Source organism: Babylonia areolata, chromosome 5 (assembly GCF_041734735.1).
Source record: "Babylonia areolata isolate BAREFJ2019XMU chromosome 5, ASM4173473v1, whole genome shotgun sequence".
NCBI classification, from domain to species: domain Eukaryota; kingdom Metazoa; phylum Mollusca; class Gastropoda; order Neogastropoda; family Buccinidae; genus Babylonia; species Babylonia areolata.
The window spans coordinates 32,487,485-32,506,083 of record NC_134880.1 but is presented as its reverse complement, the minus strand read 5'-3'; the positions used below and the strand labels follow the sequence as shown (position 1 = coordinate 32,506,083).

Sequence of the window (18,599 nt, the reverse complement as noted above, 5' to 3'; positions counted from 1 at the left end):
TTTTCTTTTCTTTTTTTGGTGTTGTTTCCACAAAGGGATTGTGGCACATTCCACTGGTGCAACTGTGGGTATGGGTAAAGAGATAGAGGAGGTCGACTCGTACACTGCCAACTGGCAGGGCTGAGAAAATGCAGATCGCGTCGAGTGCGTTCGCGGATTGATAAAAATGACAGTAAAGGCAACAATGACCTGAGTGTGTGGCAACAAACCTCTAGAAGTCACCAGAGGTGGTGTAGGAGGTGGTGGTGGTCTGGAGTTGACCGGAGGGAGCGGAGGAAGTGGAGGAGGCGGCGGGTTGGCGTTGTTGAGAGGGCCAGGAGTAGAGGGCCCAGAGTGTCAGCGAATTGATTGCGATTGCGCCTTAATTTTAGTGCGATCGCCCAATTGAGCTACATAATTATGTGACCTGGTTGGAGACATAATTTGACAAAAAAACAAGAACGCCAAAGAATCGACAGACAGACAGAAAATACGAAAAAAAACTTAGCCGTATAAAGTGCACAGGAACAGGAGTCAGGATGGCTGCCGGAAAAAGATGGTGCTAGCCAGCGGGACAAAGGGGAAGTTACCTACTTCCGGGAGGTTATCGGCCGTAGTTGCTTTCATTTTCTCCACATAGGCGGATAGTAGTTTGCACAGGACAGGAATGTCAGACCCCTGCCGGAGTCTGCACTAGTTGGGTCACGGTTAAGTATGTGTAATTAAAATGTTAGTTTGATCTGGATTTAAGCCAAAGTTTCAAAGGTTCATGCATCAGCTTATGGGCATGAAATATTTGAACATTCACTGTCGCTGTCAGCTCTCTTATGGCTGTACAATCTGTATTGCATGACGTCACTCCTCCACTTGCCACTCTTGTCTTTATTTGAGTACAGAGAGAAAATACAAATGTTCCTGTGCCTTTGACATCAAAATCTAAAATTCACTTACTTCTGAGTCGTCTGACACCACATTTATGTTCAGGAAAATTCTTGTTTTGAAGCTACAGGCAGACAAATATGTGGGGTTTTCCATGAGCTTATTGTGGCTGAATGACATCACTCCTCCACTTGCAATACTTGTTTTCGTTTGAGTAGCACAGAGAGAAAATATTAATTTTCCTGTGCCTTTTTCATATGGAAATTAAGTTTATTCAGTTCTGAATCTTTTGGCACCACATAAACATTCAGGATAATTCTTGTTTTTTAAGTTACAGGCACACAAATATGTGTTTTTTTCAAGAGCTGATTTCTCCCTTTCCACTCCTCCAGCACACGAACTTAGAAAAAAATCATAGAAAAAAAACTATGACAGATAGATCCATTCTGTTTTTTCTATCTTAATCTTTGATTTTTAAACTTTTAGAAGATATAGGAAAGTAAAAAATGATAAATTGCGACTTTAGCCGGGTTTTTGCGTGCTGCGTCACATATACATATATACACAAACACTAACAACATTTGATATCCCTTATCATGAATATACATTAAATCAAAGAATAAAAACACTTACAAAAAGCTATGACACACTGCAAATAAAAGGATACGACGGCATCTTTGGATTAAGACGCAAAGCGTGAGTGTAGACATTGACAGCTGCCTGAAAGTTGCCTGCAGCAAAAAAGGAACTGAAAAAGAAATAAAAATTATTTGAGTTTCATCAGTGACCCCCCAGAAGTGCAAGACAAATGATGTTAAACATCAAAAGTTGCTTAACAAGTCTACTATTGATTGAGAACTTCTGCTGATCTTAGCTGTTCAATCTTCTTTCTATAGGCCCCTCTTGAGAATGACTTGTGCAGCTTTTTGAGTGAAGATGTGGCCAAAATATAATGTGAAGTAGTTTGATGTTCTCCCTGCTACCACTGCTTAACACATGATATGAGGGATTCTGTCTGGATAATTCTGATAAGGAGAATATAACAGTGTGAAGGTATATGGGGAATTCATATTACTCTCCCAGTTTGGTTATATATACTTATCATGTCAAACTAGTACAAAACTAGGCCTATCAGTTTGCTCTTTTGGCCAGATTTCAAGGCTAATGCAGTACAAAGGCTTCTCCGACATGCATGATGTCTGAGAGTCACATAATGAGACACAACATGCTCTTGTACTCTATTTCACAGGACACGATGTCTTCATTTTTTATTTGTTTTGTTTTTGTTATTGTCATACAGTCTGATCAGATTAACAATAAAACATCGCAAAAAATATGACTGTGTGAGGTCTTCACTGAATAATAATAATACTAATGATAATAATGATGATGATAACAACAATAACAACAACAATAATACTAATGATACTCATGATAATGATGATGATGATAACAGCAAAACAATAATACCCCAGACTTAAGTCAGTACTTTTTCTCCAACAGAGCTCAAAGTGCTTTACATGTACAAAAGTCACTGACTGTAAATGGCAAAATAATAAACTAAATCAGTTTACATTCTCATTACAAACAGAAATCCTGACACTACTTGTCCAATCTGCACCCTACCCTCCTCACAAACACACACAAACACACACACACACACACACATACACACACACACACACACAGATCGAGAGAGTCTCACACTTATACATAAAACATTCATCCACCATAATTGTCATGAAATGCAATTTTCTATTATACAAATGTTTTTTTGCCATGAACATGACATGAACATGATACTGAACCTAGGTGTTAATAAAAATAATATATTGTACTTATATGGCATAAACTAGTTGTCCATAAAATGGGCGGAAAGCACGTCACATCAAACAATGAATATACAACAGTGCATAATAACAAACTACATCACATGAAAAAAAAACCAAACACATACATATATGTATATCTATACACACTGAGACAATACTACAAACTGCAGATACGAACAATCAAATGCATGCATGCACACACGCATGGACCCACATACACATGCACACACAAACACATGCACACACAAAGGCACAAAATATGCCACATATATGTGTATGTATCTTTTCCAAGACAATGCTACAAATTGCAAACATACACATGCATACACATACACATGCATGCATGCGCACACACAGAGCACACACGTTCATGCTCTCATGCACGCACACGCTCATTAAATACCCACCCACAAGTACATGCACTACATGACGATTTCAATAGAGGGAGAGACAGAAAAAAAAAAAGACTGAAAGATTATCATAAAAAATAATAAGAAGGAAAAACCTCTGCTAGTCTGGTGAAGATGTAAATATCTGATGATTCTTTCACATGCTTTCTCCCCAAATACGCATTTTCCATAGCTTTTTTCACTTCACAGATGCTCTTTAGCCCAGTGTTGTTATGTTTTGTAAGCAAAGAGTGTGTATGTGTGTGTGTGTGTGAATGTGTGTGAGTATGTGTGTGTGTGTGTGTGTGTGTGTGTCTGACACTGCACACACACAATCAATCTTTCTTACTTTCCTTTGTCACGGAGGAACTGTGGATTTCTCTCTTCCTCAGTAAGGTCACAGTCCTGAAGGTCAGCAATCTGTCGTGCCTCTGCCTGCTTTTGCAACCACTGTGACAATAAACATCAATGTTGACAATTTGGGAAATAAGGTGCCTCTTTTAAAACATTCATTTCTGTTTCATACTGCTATCTAGATGTAAACCTCCCATTCGACAGCAACAACAACTTAATTTTGTAACACACAGAAAACATATTCCTGTGGCCGGCCTGCAATGTTTCCATCTAACTCAAACATACAACTGTGTGAACCTTTGAGGATCAGTGCACTGTCAGATCAAATGATGGAACAAAATTAATGTGCTATTTCCCCTGAAACTAATGTATTGGACATAACCTTTTTTAACAAAGAGGAGTGAGCAAATTGTGTTGCCATGTTATATCCATGAAGAGGGGCCTTGGCAAATATAATTATATCAGAAAAATAAGTATGCATGCTCTCTCACACACACACACACACACATAAACACACACACAATCATGCATGCATGTATGCATATGTGAATGCAGAGAGGGATGAAATTAGACTGATTGAGTTAGAGATACTAAGTTGTGGGCTGGAAACTGAACAATTTTTTCCTAATCAGCCCACATCAGCATTTCAATGTTTTTGATGATCGTAATGTAGATCTGTCAAAGGTCAAACTTTCCCTGTCTTCATCATAACTTTCCGACTTTGTTAAATCATAACAAAATCATCAAAAGCATTTTTGGGTGTATGCACACAAAATTATGTACACATCCTCACACTAATACATGCATTCATGCACATACACACACACCTACACATGTACACCCACCTACTCACCCACCCACCCACGCAAGTCCAGTTCTTTTGACAAAATTATACACACATCCTCACATCCTCCTATTATACTTGCATTTGTGCACACACACACGCGCGCGCGAGCGTGCACACACACACACACACAGAAACTGACCTCATCCTCCATCATCTTTGTAGATTCTCGCACTGGTGTGGGAAAGACCCGTTCAGTGAAGCTGACCTCGATCTTTCCTCCCATACGTTTTGGGTTTCCCCCCATTTCATTTGCAGCCTCCATAAAAATACTGCCACCTTTAACTAGAAAATGCATCTGATCATACTTTCTTTATGAGAACAGTGTTAAAGTGGTCCTGAAACTTTCACTTCAAAGACATTGTTTCTGTGGTCCACTGTTATCGAATGTTCTCTCTCTCTGTGTGTGCATCAGGAGGGTGGTGTGTGTGTGTGTGTGTGTGTGTGTGTGTAAGCTGGTGGTGGGGTGGGGTTTCATTGCAAAGAAAGTACTTTGTGTTTTTCACCTATTGTGTCTGCATGCTTTTTTTTCTTCTGTCATATCTTTTCTTTTTCTTTTAGTCTGCTCTGTTAATACAGATTTTGTCTTGTCCTGTCTTGTCTTCTCTCTCTCTGTCCTGTCTAGTTCCAAGAGAGACCAAGAGAGGTTGCACATGTATGCATGGGCATCAGTGTCAGCATGCACATGCATATGGACATGTTCTATGTTTTTTTGTTTGTTTGTTTTTTGTTTTTTCTGTCTCTCTCTGTCCTGTCTAGTTTCAAGAGAGACCAAGAGAGTTTGTGCATGTATGTATGGGTATCAGAATCAGTCTGCACATGCATAAGAACATGCCCTATGTTTTTTGTTTGTTTGTTTTTGTTTTGTTTCTTTGTAAATAACTAACCACTGTCTACCGATTTAAGGTGTATTATCATAAAAGTTTATTTCAATTGAATGTACCTCTTCTGTGATGTTTCTCCTTTCGTTGTGCCTTCTCTTGTTCTTGTTTTTCTTTCAAGAGTCGTTCTTTCTCCTGGAGGCAAAATGTTCCATAATTTAATGACAAAAAACTACTTACACATCAAGGCCATGTCACTTTCTAAACTGTACTACTGCTTACAACAGAATATTCAGCATCCCTAAATATGACAAAGAATAGCTTTCAGTTTTACAGTTGTACAAACCTAGAATTCGCTGTATTTTTCTTTTTGTGAACAGTCTCTTGCTCTGTCCTTAATCCATTCAGTACCTGTAGTACGTCAGCTGATGTCCTCTTCTTCTTCTTCGTTCGTAGGCTGCAACTCCCACGTTCACTCGTATGTACATAAGTGGGCTTTTACATATATGACCATTTGTGGAGTGTTGGCCCAGAGGTAACGCATCCGACTAGCAAGCGACAGAATCTGAGCACACTGGTTCAAATCACACCAGAAGTCACCGGTATTTTCTCACCCTCCACTAGACCTTGAGTGGTGGTCTGGATGCTAGTCATTCGGATGAGACAAAAAACCGAGGTCCCTCTGCAGCATGCATTTAGCGCACATAAAAGAACCCACAGCAACAAAAGGGTTGTCCCTGGCAAAATTCTGTTGAAAAATCCACTTTGATAGGAAAACAAATAAAATTGGCAGAAAAAAAAGGTGGCACTGTCAGTGTAGCGATGTGCTCTCTCTAGGGAGAGCAGCCCGAATTTCACACAGATAAATCTGTTGTGACAAAAAGAGTAATACAAATACCCTGCCATGTAGGCAACCATACTCTGTTTTCGCGGGGATGTCCTGTTCAAAGTGTTGCCATAGTGCCCATAAGACGTCCACTGATGTCCTACATGTATTTTGATTTTTATTTCAATGAAGTTTGGTACAGTGAACATCAACACCCTCTGAATAGTTAGTTTAATGTGTCTGGATAATAAACATATCATTTGAATAAACATGTCAGGTGGAAGACCCCTTTCTTCTCAACAATGATTTGCTAAGTGGACCACTTGGCGCACACATGGAAAGTGGGTTTGCTTTGCATGTAAAAAAAAGGCATTGGACACATTGTCAGGTGAAGACAGTGGTCCCAGTCAGTCGATTTATGCAACTTTGCAAGCTGTGCAAATGATTGTGTATGGCTTTAATGGTGAGAGATGGATCTATCTTGTCTCATGATTTGTTCGAACTTGAAAGTGATGACAACAGTGATGAAATGGACAACAACATCTGACACTTTCTTCAGTCCATCTGTCCAATAAGCCATTTTCGAGTGGGTGACCATGACTGACACTGAAGGTGCAGTACTTCCATGTAATTTGAAAAGAGGAAGAGGAATGAGAGAGAAGTGTAAGATGATAGGTCAGATGCCAGTGAGAGGGCATCTAAGGAGGCATCAGTGAACTGTCTTTTCACAGTGTTCAACTGCTAGGAATGATCAATGACCAATGAACAGCCAATAATCTGTGATTTTAATAAAAAGCATGGCTGGGAGACAATAGATGGGAATCATATGTTTTTAAAAAAATTTCATGCTTTCTGTCACGGATCAGTTCACCAACTTCTTTGCTGAGTAGGCAAAATGGATGCATAGCAGATTTTATTGGCTCAGTTAAAACCCTCTAAAGGGGGACATTCTTAGATGTAAGATAAGCCTGACAGCTCACTTTCTGAGAATATTACTGAATCTTTATCTTGATCGAATCCATGTTCATTGTTGCTGGGACTATTATTCACTTACATGAACACAAGAGTTGTGATTATTATCATAAACTTACAAGCCATTTTATTTTCTTCTACAGGTGATGATGGAGTCTCCCATCAGACTGACAGATGAATAGGCAGGCAGGCTTATCTGTCAGTGTGTGTCCTCATATGGGAGATGACGCTGATTCTGGATGCACAGCACTTCCCACTGGTATTGCAAGGGAAAACGTCTCCAGAAGTTGAGCCCTGCTTTCTTCACTCAAGCTTCTACTTAATGGCCAGCGTTCTCTTGTTTTCAAACATCTTTATGCCTCTAGAGCACAGCATCCTCCAGTGAGAGCGGTCAAGGGCATCAGTTTCCCAGGAAGCGATGTCTATGTCACAGGCTTTGAGGTTTGTCTTCAAGGTGTCCTTGAAGCGCTTGCAGGGTCTTCCAAGTTTGCGGTGGTCTTCCTTCAGCTGGCCATACAATAGCATCTTCAGGATCCTGCTGTCTGTCATGTGGACGTGTCCTGTCCAGTGTAGCTGGCACTGGATCAGCAGGCTTTCAATGCTGGGCAGGCTGCTCCTCTCTAGGACCTGGGGGTTGGAGACCCTGTCTTGCCACTTTATGCAGAGGATCTTTTGTAGGCATCTCTGGTGAAACTGCTCAAGTTGTTGAATGTGACAGCGATACGTCGTCCATGTTTCACAGCAGTACAACAAGGTGGTCAGCACAACAGCTCTGTAGGTTTTGATTTTGGTGCTGAACCTGATGCCTTTGTTGTTCCACAGCCTGTTGTTGAGTCTGCCAAAGGCGGAGCTGGCCTTGGCGATGCGCAGCATCACTTTTGCATCAAGGGCTCCGTTGCTGCATAAGGTGCTGCCCAGGTAGCAAAACTTGTCAACTGACTTAATCTCTGTGTCATTGATCTTAACTGCAGGTGAGGGGGGAGGCACTGGTGTTCTGTGAGCTAGCTGGTTGGTACATGGACTCAGTCTTGCTACGGCTGATGGCGAGTCCAAAGCGCCTGCAGGAGATTGAGAACCTGTGCATAATGAACTGCATGTTCTCATGGGTGTGTGCAGCGAGCACACTGTCATCAGCAAGAGGAACTATCTCAACAGTGCCTCAAACACCCTGGACCTGGCGTGGAGTCACCACAAGTTGAAAAGTTTGCCATCTGTGCGAAACTGAATATCGATGCCCTGGTTACAGTCTTGGAAGGTATCAATCAGCATGGCAGAGAAGAGAATGGAGAAAAGTGTGGAAGCCAGGATGCAGCCCTGCTTCACTCCATTTACCACAGGGAACGGATCCAACATGTCAGTATTTTCCTGTACTCTCGCCTGCATGCCATTGTGGAATGACGCAATCAGCTGTATTAGGCTCACTGAGAGCCGAACTTTAGGAGGATCTTCCAAAGACCACGTCGGTTCACCGTGTCAAACGCCTTAGTCAGGTCTAAAAAGACCATGTGGAGCTCCTTGTTCTGCTCAGGGCACTTCTCTTGCATCTGGCATATGGCAAACACCATGTCACATGTTCCCCGGCCTGAGCAGAAACTGTACTGTGCTTCAGGGATGACTGTGTTGGAGACATGGTCAATCAGTCTGTTCAGTATGATGCGGGCAGAGATCTTGCCGGCAATGCAGAGGAGAGAGATTCCACGGTGGTTATTGCAGGATGTTTTGTCTCCCTTCTGTTTGTTAAATCCTCCCCTCTCTCCCAGATAGACTGGAACAGGGCGGTCAGCTTGTCTGTCAACACCTCACCTTCATACTTGTAGATGTCGGCCTGGATTCCATCTGCTCCTGGTGTTTTTCCTGACATTGTCAGCTTCAGGGCCTTCCGGTTCTCAGCTTTGGTGGGAGGGGGAGCTAGCGAGTCACTGACTGGTAGCTGTGGTAGGGCTGCAATTTCCTCGTCATATACAGATGAGTCCCTGTTGAGGAGGGTGTTGAAGTGCTCTGCCCAGCGGGCAAGGATGTCTTTCTTGTCTGTCAGGAGGGTGGTCTGGTCCAAGGCTCAGACAGGGGTTGATCCTGTGACTCTCGGCCCATACACAGCTCAGAGACCATCATGGAAGGTCTTCGTGTCATGAGCATCAGCAGCGGACTGAAGGTCTTTGGACTTTCTCTCCAACCAGGTGTTCTTATTCTCATGCAGCCTCTTCTGCATGAGTTGCTTGATTTGGAAGTACTGGTTCTTCTTCCTCTGGCAGTCTTTATCGGAAATGTGATCCTGATGCCATTTATGCAGTGTGTTCAGGAGCCTGGAGATCTCAGAGTTGTTCTCGGCAAACCAGTCTTTGTGGCTGCCCTGCACAAAGTTGAGTGTGTCAGCTGCTGCTGTGTACACAGCATCTCTAAAGGTGCTCCATACCTCTTCTACATCGGTCGATGCAGGAGTTTCTTGGAGAGCTGCTTGGATTTGCTGCTGCAGCATGTCCTTGGTGATAGGGAGGCAGTGGATCTTCAGCTTCCTAGGGGGTTTCTGCCTGGCTGGTTGGAGCTTGTATGCAAGTCTGATGTTCATCTTGCTGCGTACCAGGCGATGGACTGACCAACAGACTGCTCCTCTCATGCAGCATGTAATGGACACATCACCTCTGTCCCTCTGCTGGACAATCAAATCGTCCAGCATGTGCCATTGCTTGGAGCAGGGTTGCATCCATGTGTTCTTGTGCTTGTCCACTTTTTGGAAGAGGGTGTTGGTGATGGTCAGTCCATGCTGCGCGCAGAGTGAGAGCAAAAGCAGTCCATTGGAGTTGCACTTGCCAGTGCCGTGCTGTCCTAGGACTTTTGGCCACAAGGAGTAGTCCACGCCGATGCAGGTATTGAAATCCCCAAGGATGATCAGCCTGTCCTTTCTGTCTACCGCTGAAATGGTGCAGCTCAGCTCCTCATAGAAAGCTTCTTTGATGTCATCAGGGTTGGTCAATGTAGTAGAAGGTGTAGCTCCCACCCCCAGCTGGGTTTCACTGGCAAACCTGGTTTCGCTCAGGGCTGCTATGTGTCACCTGGTAGCGACCAAGCATTCTAGAAATGAGTGTTGTGCACCTTTCTGGTCTGTCATCTCTGTCCAAAAGGGTGCGAACATTACAGGTACCCACAGTCAGGGCATGACTCCTGGTTCTTTTCTTCTCTTGTTTTCAAGCTAGTGTTGGATGTCCAAGTAGGTGCAGTTTCCTACTAGGTACTAGGTGAGCCAGGCTTTGTTAAGGGAATCTTTTTATCTCCCCTTCCCCAAGTGGGGAGAGGAGTGCTCTCCCTAAAAAGGGCTGCTCTGACACTGTGGGAGGATAAGGGGGCCGCATCTGCCCCAGTCTACGGTGGACGACCAACACCCCACAGCCGCCTGCGTGCACAGTCGTGACTAGGAACTGCCAGCAGCATCCTCTATCCTCTGCCTGTACCCATTACCACTTCTCCATCGCCGCAGGGCTTGGGAAAACTGCGTGTTGAAGGGCTAGCTTGTCGTTCCGCCATCAGCATGGTTGCCTGACCAGCACAGGTGACTTTTTTTTGGTGAAGAGGAGTTGTGCAGTCCCTTCCCCACTCTCTCGTCTACTGACACTCAGAGTCCCACACATGCAGATACTGCCACGTATAGAACGGCCTCAGCAGGTGCAGGTTTTTTTCTTGAGTTCCATCTCCTAGGAGAACTTCAAACCAAGGATGAGAGCTCCCCCTGCCCTTCGGTCATCCTCTTCCGCCTTCACAGCCGTTGGGAAAGGTTTCCTCCTCTGCCTGGTACGTCGCTGGGAGACTTCACATGCGGCAAGTAGTACTGGGTTACATGGTACCAGTAGCAAGGGCTATGCCCCTGACCTGACTTAGCTTAACACCACAGTAAAACATCTTTCAGTCGTGTTCAACAACAAAGAGTCATGTTACAAAACATCTAATTCCTGTTTTCTGTTCAGTGTTGAGAAAGTTCACATCCAAAAACTAAAAAACTTCTTCTACAGGTATAATCAGACAGTAAACATGCTATCTCCAGCTGTATTTTGTTTGTATTCTTTTTGGGGTGTCATTCTGTGGAAGTGGAACTAGACTTTTTTAATGCATAAAAATCATTATCTTCACTCTGAAATGCCTGAATAGGTACCTACATAAAATATAACTAGGTGGCGGCAGTGAAAATTTAAATATTCATTACAATGACTGAAATGTGATTTTTGGCTAACAACATGACAATATAAGAAAAACAAAAAAAAAAGAGTAAGTGAAAATCTTGATTAGTTCTGAAGATATTCCATTTTAAAGATGTGACGATGCGTACATGCTGTTAGTACTTAATATTTTCACATTTTCACAGTCATACTGTACTGTCCATGAGGGTACTGTAATGAAAACTCATATACTTCTAAAAACCATATGATAATGGCATACTGGACAAGAAAAAAATAACACTTCAGCAACAAAGAAATTGGAAAATATGCCTGTCAAAGTAGGGGGAAAATAGAAAATCAAGACATGTCAATATGCACAGAATAGCAACTTTGAAGGTCTACAGCACTGAAAAGAATAGACAGTGGCATTTCATAATAAAATAACTTGCAGAATACATCACAACAAGTGCACTGAATTTTTTTCAGGCAGGATAATTAACTGAATTTTAAGTATCAGAGTCTCAAACTTTGAAAAATCTTCAATTTGACCAGCGGAAAAAAGACCGTTTATTGGGGTAGCATGCTGCAAAGATGAATATTTCAGTAACTGTCACAAGTAGGACCAGGAAATTTTGTGTGTGTATTAAGTGAAATGTCAGCTTTCAAAATAAATTAAAATCAACCTAAAAACTTCCATCTAAAGTTGCCAGAAAAGGAATGATACCCGATTTTCTCATAAATAAGGGTGCACATTGTGGATGAGACTTAGAGTTGTTTTCTGATACAGGTCCCAGGGGTTCCTCTTCATCGGACTCTACGTTCAGGCTGCTCATATGTGCCACTGCCGGTTGTCAGTACTTTTGCCCTGAAGTCTTCAAACATGATTTCTTGGTCTGACCAGAATTTGTCGACCCTATTCTTAAAAGTGTTTACAGTTTTTGCACAAACGACATGTGTCGGAAGGCTGTTCTAAATGTTGACAATTCTCAATGCCAGTGAGTTCTTCCCCAGGGATGTCTTTGCTTGCACCGGATCACTGAACACGGCCGCGGGACATGGGTGCTGAGACACGGCTACTGATGCTACCTTCCTCCGCTACCGTCTGCTGTAGTCGTCGCTGCTGATAGTGGACACCCTCCCCCCCCCACATCCCCCCATAACCTCACCCCACTTCGCCGTCTCTCTCTCTCTCTCTCCCCTTTTATCCACAAAGAAATCGACTCCTTTTCGGGATACCTACCAACCTACCTGTCTACCTGCCTACCTACCTACCAACCAACCAGCCTACCAAGGCCTCTCAAGGCCTGACTAAGCGCGTTGGGTTACGCTGCTGGTCAGGCATCTGCTTGGCAGATGTGGTGTATCGTATATGGATTTGTCCGAACGCAGTGACGCCTCCTTGAGCTACTGAAACTGAAACTGAAACTTCTTCAAAATTTTTGTTTTTGAAAAAAAAGTAACAGCCACAATAAGTTACCAGTGGTCTTGGCTGATCAGCTTCTGCAAAATTACTGCGAATTTTTAAACAAATGCAACTTGAGAGCATTATACAGAAAGGGTAGGTTGATGGGGCATTCCATGACAAAGGTTCCCAGGAGGGAGCAAATATTACTTAAGTTGCTAGCAAAAATGACAGATATATGAATCTGTTTTCTTTCAGCTCTCTAGCTTTTTCTTCCATCCATAAACCCAGTCATGCATTTCATTATAGAAGAACCACAATAAATAAGAAATAAAAGGTGGATGATGCATCTTTATTTCTTCACAAAATGGCATTCGATTCACAAGAGAGAAAATGCACACCAAAAAATCTCTTTTTTTGCACTCACAGGTTTCCTGGCATCAGCAATTACATGCTGCTCGCTACCTGAGCTGTTTATACTGGCCTTTTTGGGTCACTGAATAGGTCTTGCATGCCCTGCCATGAGCAGCCCTTTCTGCAACATGTTAGATACACAGATCAGCTCATAAGAAAGAACAAATGTTATACTCAATTTAAAACATACAACCAAAAACAGAGCTCTCAGTTTAATATATGTTTAGGATTTTGTCAATTTCGGTGTGTTTTGAGAGGGAGGAAAACACTGTGATAACAGAATTATAAAATGGCATACTAACAGGTAAGTATTCATTCAACAGCAACACAAAATTCACTGCACTGAACTATTTGGCTGCATTTACCTTTCACACAATAATTCAAATTGCAGCAACAACTTATGCTTTGACAACTGAGGCTGAAGTTTTGGGGGTCTCTCCTTTCCAGTTGCTGACAAGAGCTTTGCCATCTACATCTTATGTGTCTTTGTTGCATGCGATTATTTACTCAAATATTTCCACTTCAGGGTACTACATTTCATGATTGAGATGAATGTATTACTAAATGTCTACTAAATGATTACTAAATATTGAATATTTTATTGTTAATATGCACATCATACTTAGTATCTTATTCTTTGTATATATTTTGTGTACTCACCTTTATTTGTCTGTGAATGTGAGAATGCATGTCTTAGATAGATATATAGATATATATATGTATATATATATATATATATATATATATATATATATATCAAAGTGAATATTTCATTCACAATATATGCATGGTATTTTGCACTTTATCATTTCATGAATTATCCCTTTGTTTCCTGTTTCATGCAGTCGAGATGCACAGCATATCATGGGTTACATGAACACACACACACACACACACACACACACACACACATTATACTCTTAATTGCTGGATCCCAGATAGTGTTATATAGTTTGACTGAACCTGATGTGCAGCTTAGGCTATGGGTATTATTGTACTGATTTTCTTTTTACTAATTTTAGTTTGTTAAAAATTGGTGTTAATTTTTTTTAAGAAACATGATGTTGATTGCACTGTTCAAATTAATCATATATCTTTTCACATTACACTTTTTTCATACTCATACATACACATACTCACAAGCATACATGTGCAAATGCAAACTTGCTCTCTCTCTCTCTCTCTCTCTCTCTCTCTCTCTCACACACACACACACACACACACACACCCCTACTCCACCCACAGGAAAGAAATGGGGAAGGGGACGACTGGGGGAGGAGGTGGTGGGTTATATCACTGTCAGCAGTCAGGGATTCAAAGCAAGTGGTCAGTGATTTGGCTCAGTGCCAAGTTTGCCACACCCATTGACAACCCCCTCCCCTCTCCTTACCATTGGTGGGAGATACTCAGAGACAAGTGAGGGGAATGATAATACAACTCTCAGCAAATTATTAAAATGAAGTTTGCAGAGGAGAGAGGGGGAGGTGGGGGGGAGGGAGCAGGGGGTTAGTATGAATTGGTGTTCTTGTTCTTTTTGGAATGTGAGAGCATAGTATCAATCTGTCTGCATATATTAATATAAAGTTTCACAGCTATCGAAGCAGAATGCATCTAGAATATATGACTTTTGTGTGATGTTGAATGAAATGCTCATTTTATGGAAAAAGAAACCACATTACAATTTTTTACTCACTTATTTAACACTCACCGAGTCTGTAGCAGACGACGCTAATGCTGTCCCGAGCACTTCCGGTTTTAGACCCAGATAATATTTTGCTTACTAAAGCTTAGTTAGTAATTGGAATTCATGGGCTCCGTTTAAACATGTCCATTTTTCATTCTGTATCAACAGTTTTTGTGTGTTTTACTCAGAAAAAAATAAATCGTGTTCCGATTGAAACACGGTGTCACGTTACAAAAACACTGATGAAATAGATCCAAGCTGCTCAGTTACTGACATCGATCAAAATCCTGATTCAAAGAATTTCAATTCAATATTGTGCATGAAAGTGCAAAAGACATTCGTTTTCAAAAATAATATAAAACTTACCGATGAAACTTAAGATTTTCTGGAGAAACAATGCCATTTTTGTGTTAGATGAAGTGCCGCTCTCCTGTGTTGAATGTTGATTGGGCCGACGCAACTGACGAAGAGGGGTACCTGCTTTTGAATCGCTTGAGCAAATTGCTCAAGGATCAAAAATCTTAATTTCAGATACCATTGAAATCAGCAGAAAATGCTCTTTACCGCTCATACAGTATCATGTAGGGTCAGATTTCTTTTTCGAACTGCGCAAGGCGTTGAAAGATAGCCGAAAAATTCCCGTAACTTTGCGCTCAGATCTAACTACCCTACTTCGCCCAAGGCTTGGAAAAAAACCACACGAAAGTTCTCCTTGAACTTTCGCCTTTCACGGCTCCCAGTTTTTCGAACAGTAACCAATGAATGGAAAACAACGGATGCGATTTTTTCCACTATGTGGTTGAAACTAACTGTGTTGCGCTCAGAAAGACGCCGGCCGCCATTGAACAAGGATCGCTATTTCGCGTTACTGTACACTTCTTTATCTTCCATCCATGAACCCATTCACGCACTGCATAAAGCAAACACAATAAAAATTAAAAATATGGATGATGAATAATTATTTCAGTTGGATAGTTTTTCACAAAATGAAATCAAATTTGAGAAAATGCACTTCAAAATTAGTCATTTTTTTAGGCGTTCATAGGTTTCCCGGCATCGGCCATGGGGGCTACCGCTACCTAATATAACTGGGAAATTTGTCTTTACAAAAACGTTTACGTTCATTCTGTATCTCCTATAGTTTTTGTGCTGATTTTTTTCTTTTGATTTTACTACTCCTGAATCATCAAAATTCCCTGGCTAGGAGAGAGCACTTTTTTTTCCACAAAATTCTCTGGCGCTGAATGGATTAAGAACGAGTCTAAAAACAACTCATCTCCAGCAGAATCTGCTCCAGTTATTCTCACCAGTTATCAATTCTATCTCAGAATGAGAATTACTATAACAGACTGTGCAGTAGATTAGTTATTCCTTTCTTGTATTTGGTAATGTCTAAATGCTTTGAGTAATAGTTGCTTAACAAACTATATCCATACCCCTGTATTCTCTTAATCTGCATTGTGTGTACATGTATATGTGTGTGAGTGAGGCTCATTATGTAGCTAAGTTGAGAAAAACTACAGGAACAATAGAACCATAATTCATATTGTACAATACAGCAATGATACCAAAGCTTTTGTGGGAAAGATTCTCTGATTCAGGATGATTCATACTGCAGAGAGTTTCTTAATTCTTTCCGATTTTTTTCCTTAGCATTTGACAAAATTCCTGAAATTGCTGAAAAGAACTACAAATACAAGAAACCAATGATATAAGTTTCAAAAATATTCTGTTGTTGTTTTTCTCAGAAAACAGGAAGCAGAATTTGATGGAGTCTGGGCATGTTCTTGATTCATAGATAACATATTTGTCTCACAATGTCAAAAAAGGACACACAAATAAACAGTGAAGCTCATCAGCAATGTCGTTTATGGTGTGTTTATCACATATGTTGAAACCAATAAATGCTGGCTATTAACAGGCAAAGCATAACTGGTTTTTCTTAACTAACTATATGGTTATTTGGTAACATTGTAAAATAAACATCCTGAACAAATACTGGCTTAAACATCCTCTAATTAGTATACATAATATAGTTATATGTATGTCTATACCAATCTTGCAAAAACTTATCGTTTAAACAGCACTTAAACTTCTCTTCAAACCAAGTGGGATGTACACCAAAACTGTGGTGTTTAAACCAGGAACTACTTAATCCAATTTCATTCAAGACATTTAGAATGTTTTTCAGGAATTGGTTCTGGTGTATGTTGATGCTGTTTAAATTAAAGAGACATTTGTAAACAAGCAAAGATAGCTTTGAAGTGCCTAGGTTTGTAACAAGCTTAAACCAAAATGCTAGTGTTCTGGTTTTTACAGACACAAGGAACTTACCAGTTACCAAATACCAGAAAAGAAGGGGTGGACTGTCTAAGTTTCAGAACTAGTTTGTAGAATTTCCACAATATCAGATATATCAAAATCCCTAACTTCACAATCATTTCATTAAATAAGTCAATAATTAGGTCAACAGTAAGCTTTAATAGGTTGGTTTTCCTCAGAAGTACAAACACTGGTTTCAAGGCACGATCAGGTAAGTCATGCTGGGCAACATGCATTTTATCATCATAATCAAGCTTCAGTCCCAAGAACTAAAAATCACTTACAACCCAACTTTTATCATCACTGATATGAAAATCAGAAAATGTTCTTACTTTGCCCCTTGAGAAAATTATTACTTTACAATTTTTGGCATTCAGAGTTAGCTCCCACTTCTCACAATACTGTCTCATTGCAGGAAGACCATTCTACAAACCTGTGGCTGTCTCTGAAATAAAATCACAGTTTCGTTTGCCTAAAGCAGAACAAATAGTTTTACAAAAACATTAAAATACTGTTCACGCAAATTAATTTCCCTAGCCTCTTCAGCAATAGTTGATAATCCATCTCCTTTTTCTTAGTGGGATTTCATATTGTTTCAGAAGAATGCAAACATTATTGGAAAGAGATTTTCTCTTTGTCTCACCCCTATATTTGAGTTGAAAAACTGAGAGATTTCCGACACACTTGAATATTTCGGCAGTCTTTCAACACCCTCATCAGTAAAACTGACAAAGGAAAGTCTTGGGCTGGACAGGCTGAGAGAAAGCCAAGTTCAATACTTTATTAAAGTTGCCTGGCCACATGCACCTGACTGTAGTGTTTTTAAAGACTGTCATAAACTGGAGGGAATTCCAGACTAGTGTCATGGCTGAGGCTTGACTTTCATGTCTTGATCTGGATGACTTATTTTACTTTCCTCTTCCAGAAATTGGTTTCTGTGCACAGTGCTCATGTCCCACCCAAGTCAGTACTGTGACTGCATATGATGCAAGATGCTCATGGAAAGCAGAGTCACTTCTGGTTTGATGTTTCTTCAACATCTGTCCTGTGGTCTTTCAGTTTCACCAAAGCACTACATATATTATTGCTGTTATTATCATAATCTTACCTGTTCAGCCAGAAGGCGTTGTGTCTCTTTCCATGCTTCAAGGTCTGCAGTGGCTTTGTCCCGCTCCTCCTGTTTTCTTGTCTCTATGCGAGTTCGTTCAGCCTCTTCAAGCTGTGAACACATTTTCGAAACTAACATCTATGAACAATTTAACTGCCTATTTAAAAAGACTTTACACATTTCTCAGTTAAACTTGTCCATACCTTGACCACTTTATCACTTTTCTGTTTCATACCCTGCCTCTCAGTTTCCTTTTCTTTTTCTGTGAGAGTGACAAAGTAAAAATACCAGCAACAAATATGCAAGATCATGAAGTCATGGACATTTGTTTTTCCAATTCTTTTAACCCCTAGGCTGCCTATATGATGAGATAACTCGTCATCGCAAGCATGTACCCTTCGCTGCCACAATGACAAGATAACTTGTCATCGAAATATTCAGACTTTTCCCTGGTTTGCATTCAGTTCGTTGACGAAAATGCTGGTCGCTTTAGCTTGGGGAATCTTTCTGGATTCTATTCATGGCTAGAAATCCCATCTACGTCCTGAGGCAGTCCTTTATTTGAACGTTTTGAATGGGTCACTGTCGCAGTGTTTTGCCTAGCTCCTTTCCTCACTCACTCAACAAA

The 18,599-nt window shown here is 40.9% G+C and overlaps 1 protein-coding gene across 2 annotated transcripts in view; it reads right to left on the bottom strand.

The window, feature by feature from the left end:
• Nucleotides 1-18,599, bottom strand: part of LOC143282032 (dynein axonemal assembly factor 4-like) — a 73,408-nt gene that overhangs the window by 33,904 nt on the left and 20,905 nt on the right. Inside the window, exons 4-8 of one of the 2 annotated variants that reach the window (XM_076587457.1) lie at nt 17,972-18,082; nt 5,221-5,293; nt 4,420-4,556; nt 3,429-3,529; nt 1,526-1,606 (exon numbers count right to left, since the gene is read on the bottom strand). In XM_076587457.1, the coding sequence (XP_076443572.1) occupies nt 1,526-1,606; nt 3,429-3,529; nt 4,420-4,556; nt 5,221-5,293; nt 17,972-18,082 (503 nt within the window). Of the gene's footprint in view, nt 1-1,525; nt 1,607-3,428; nt 3,530-4,419; nt 4,563-5,220; nt 5,294-17,971; nt 18,083-18,599 lie in introns of both variants that reach the window. The other variant, XM_076587456.1, reaches the window with a different exon arrangement.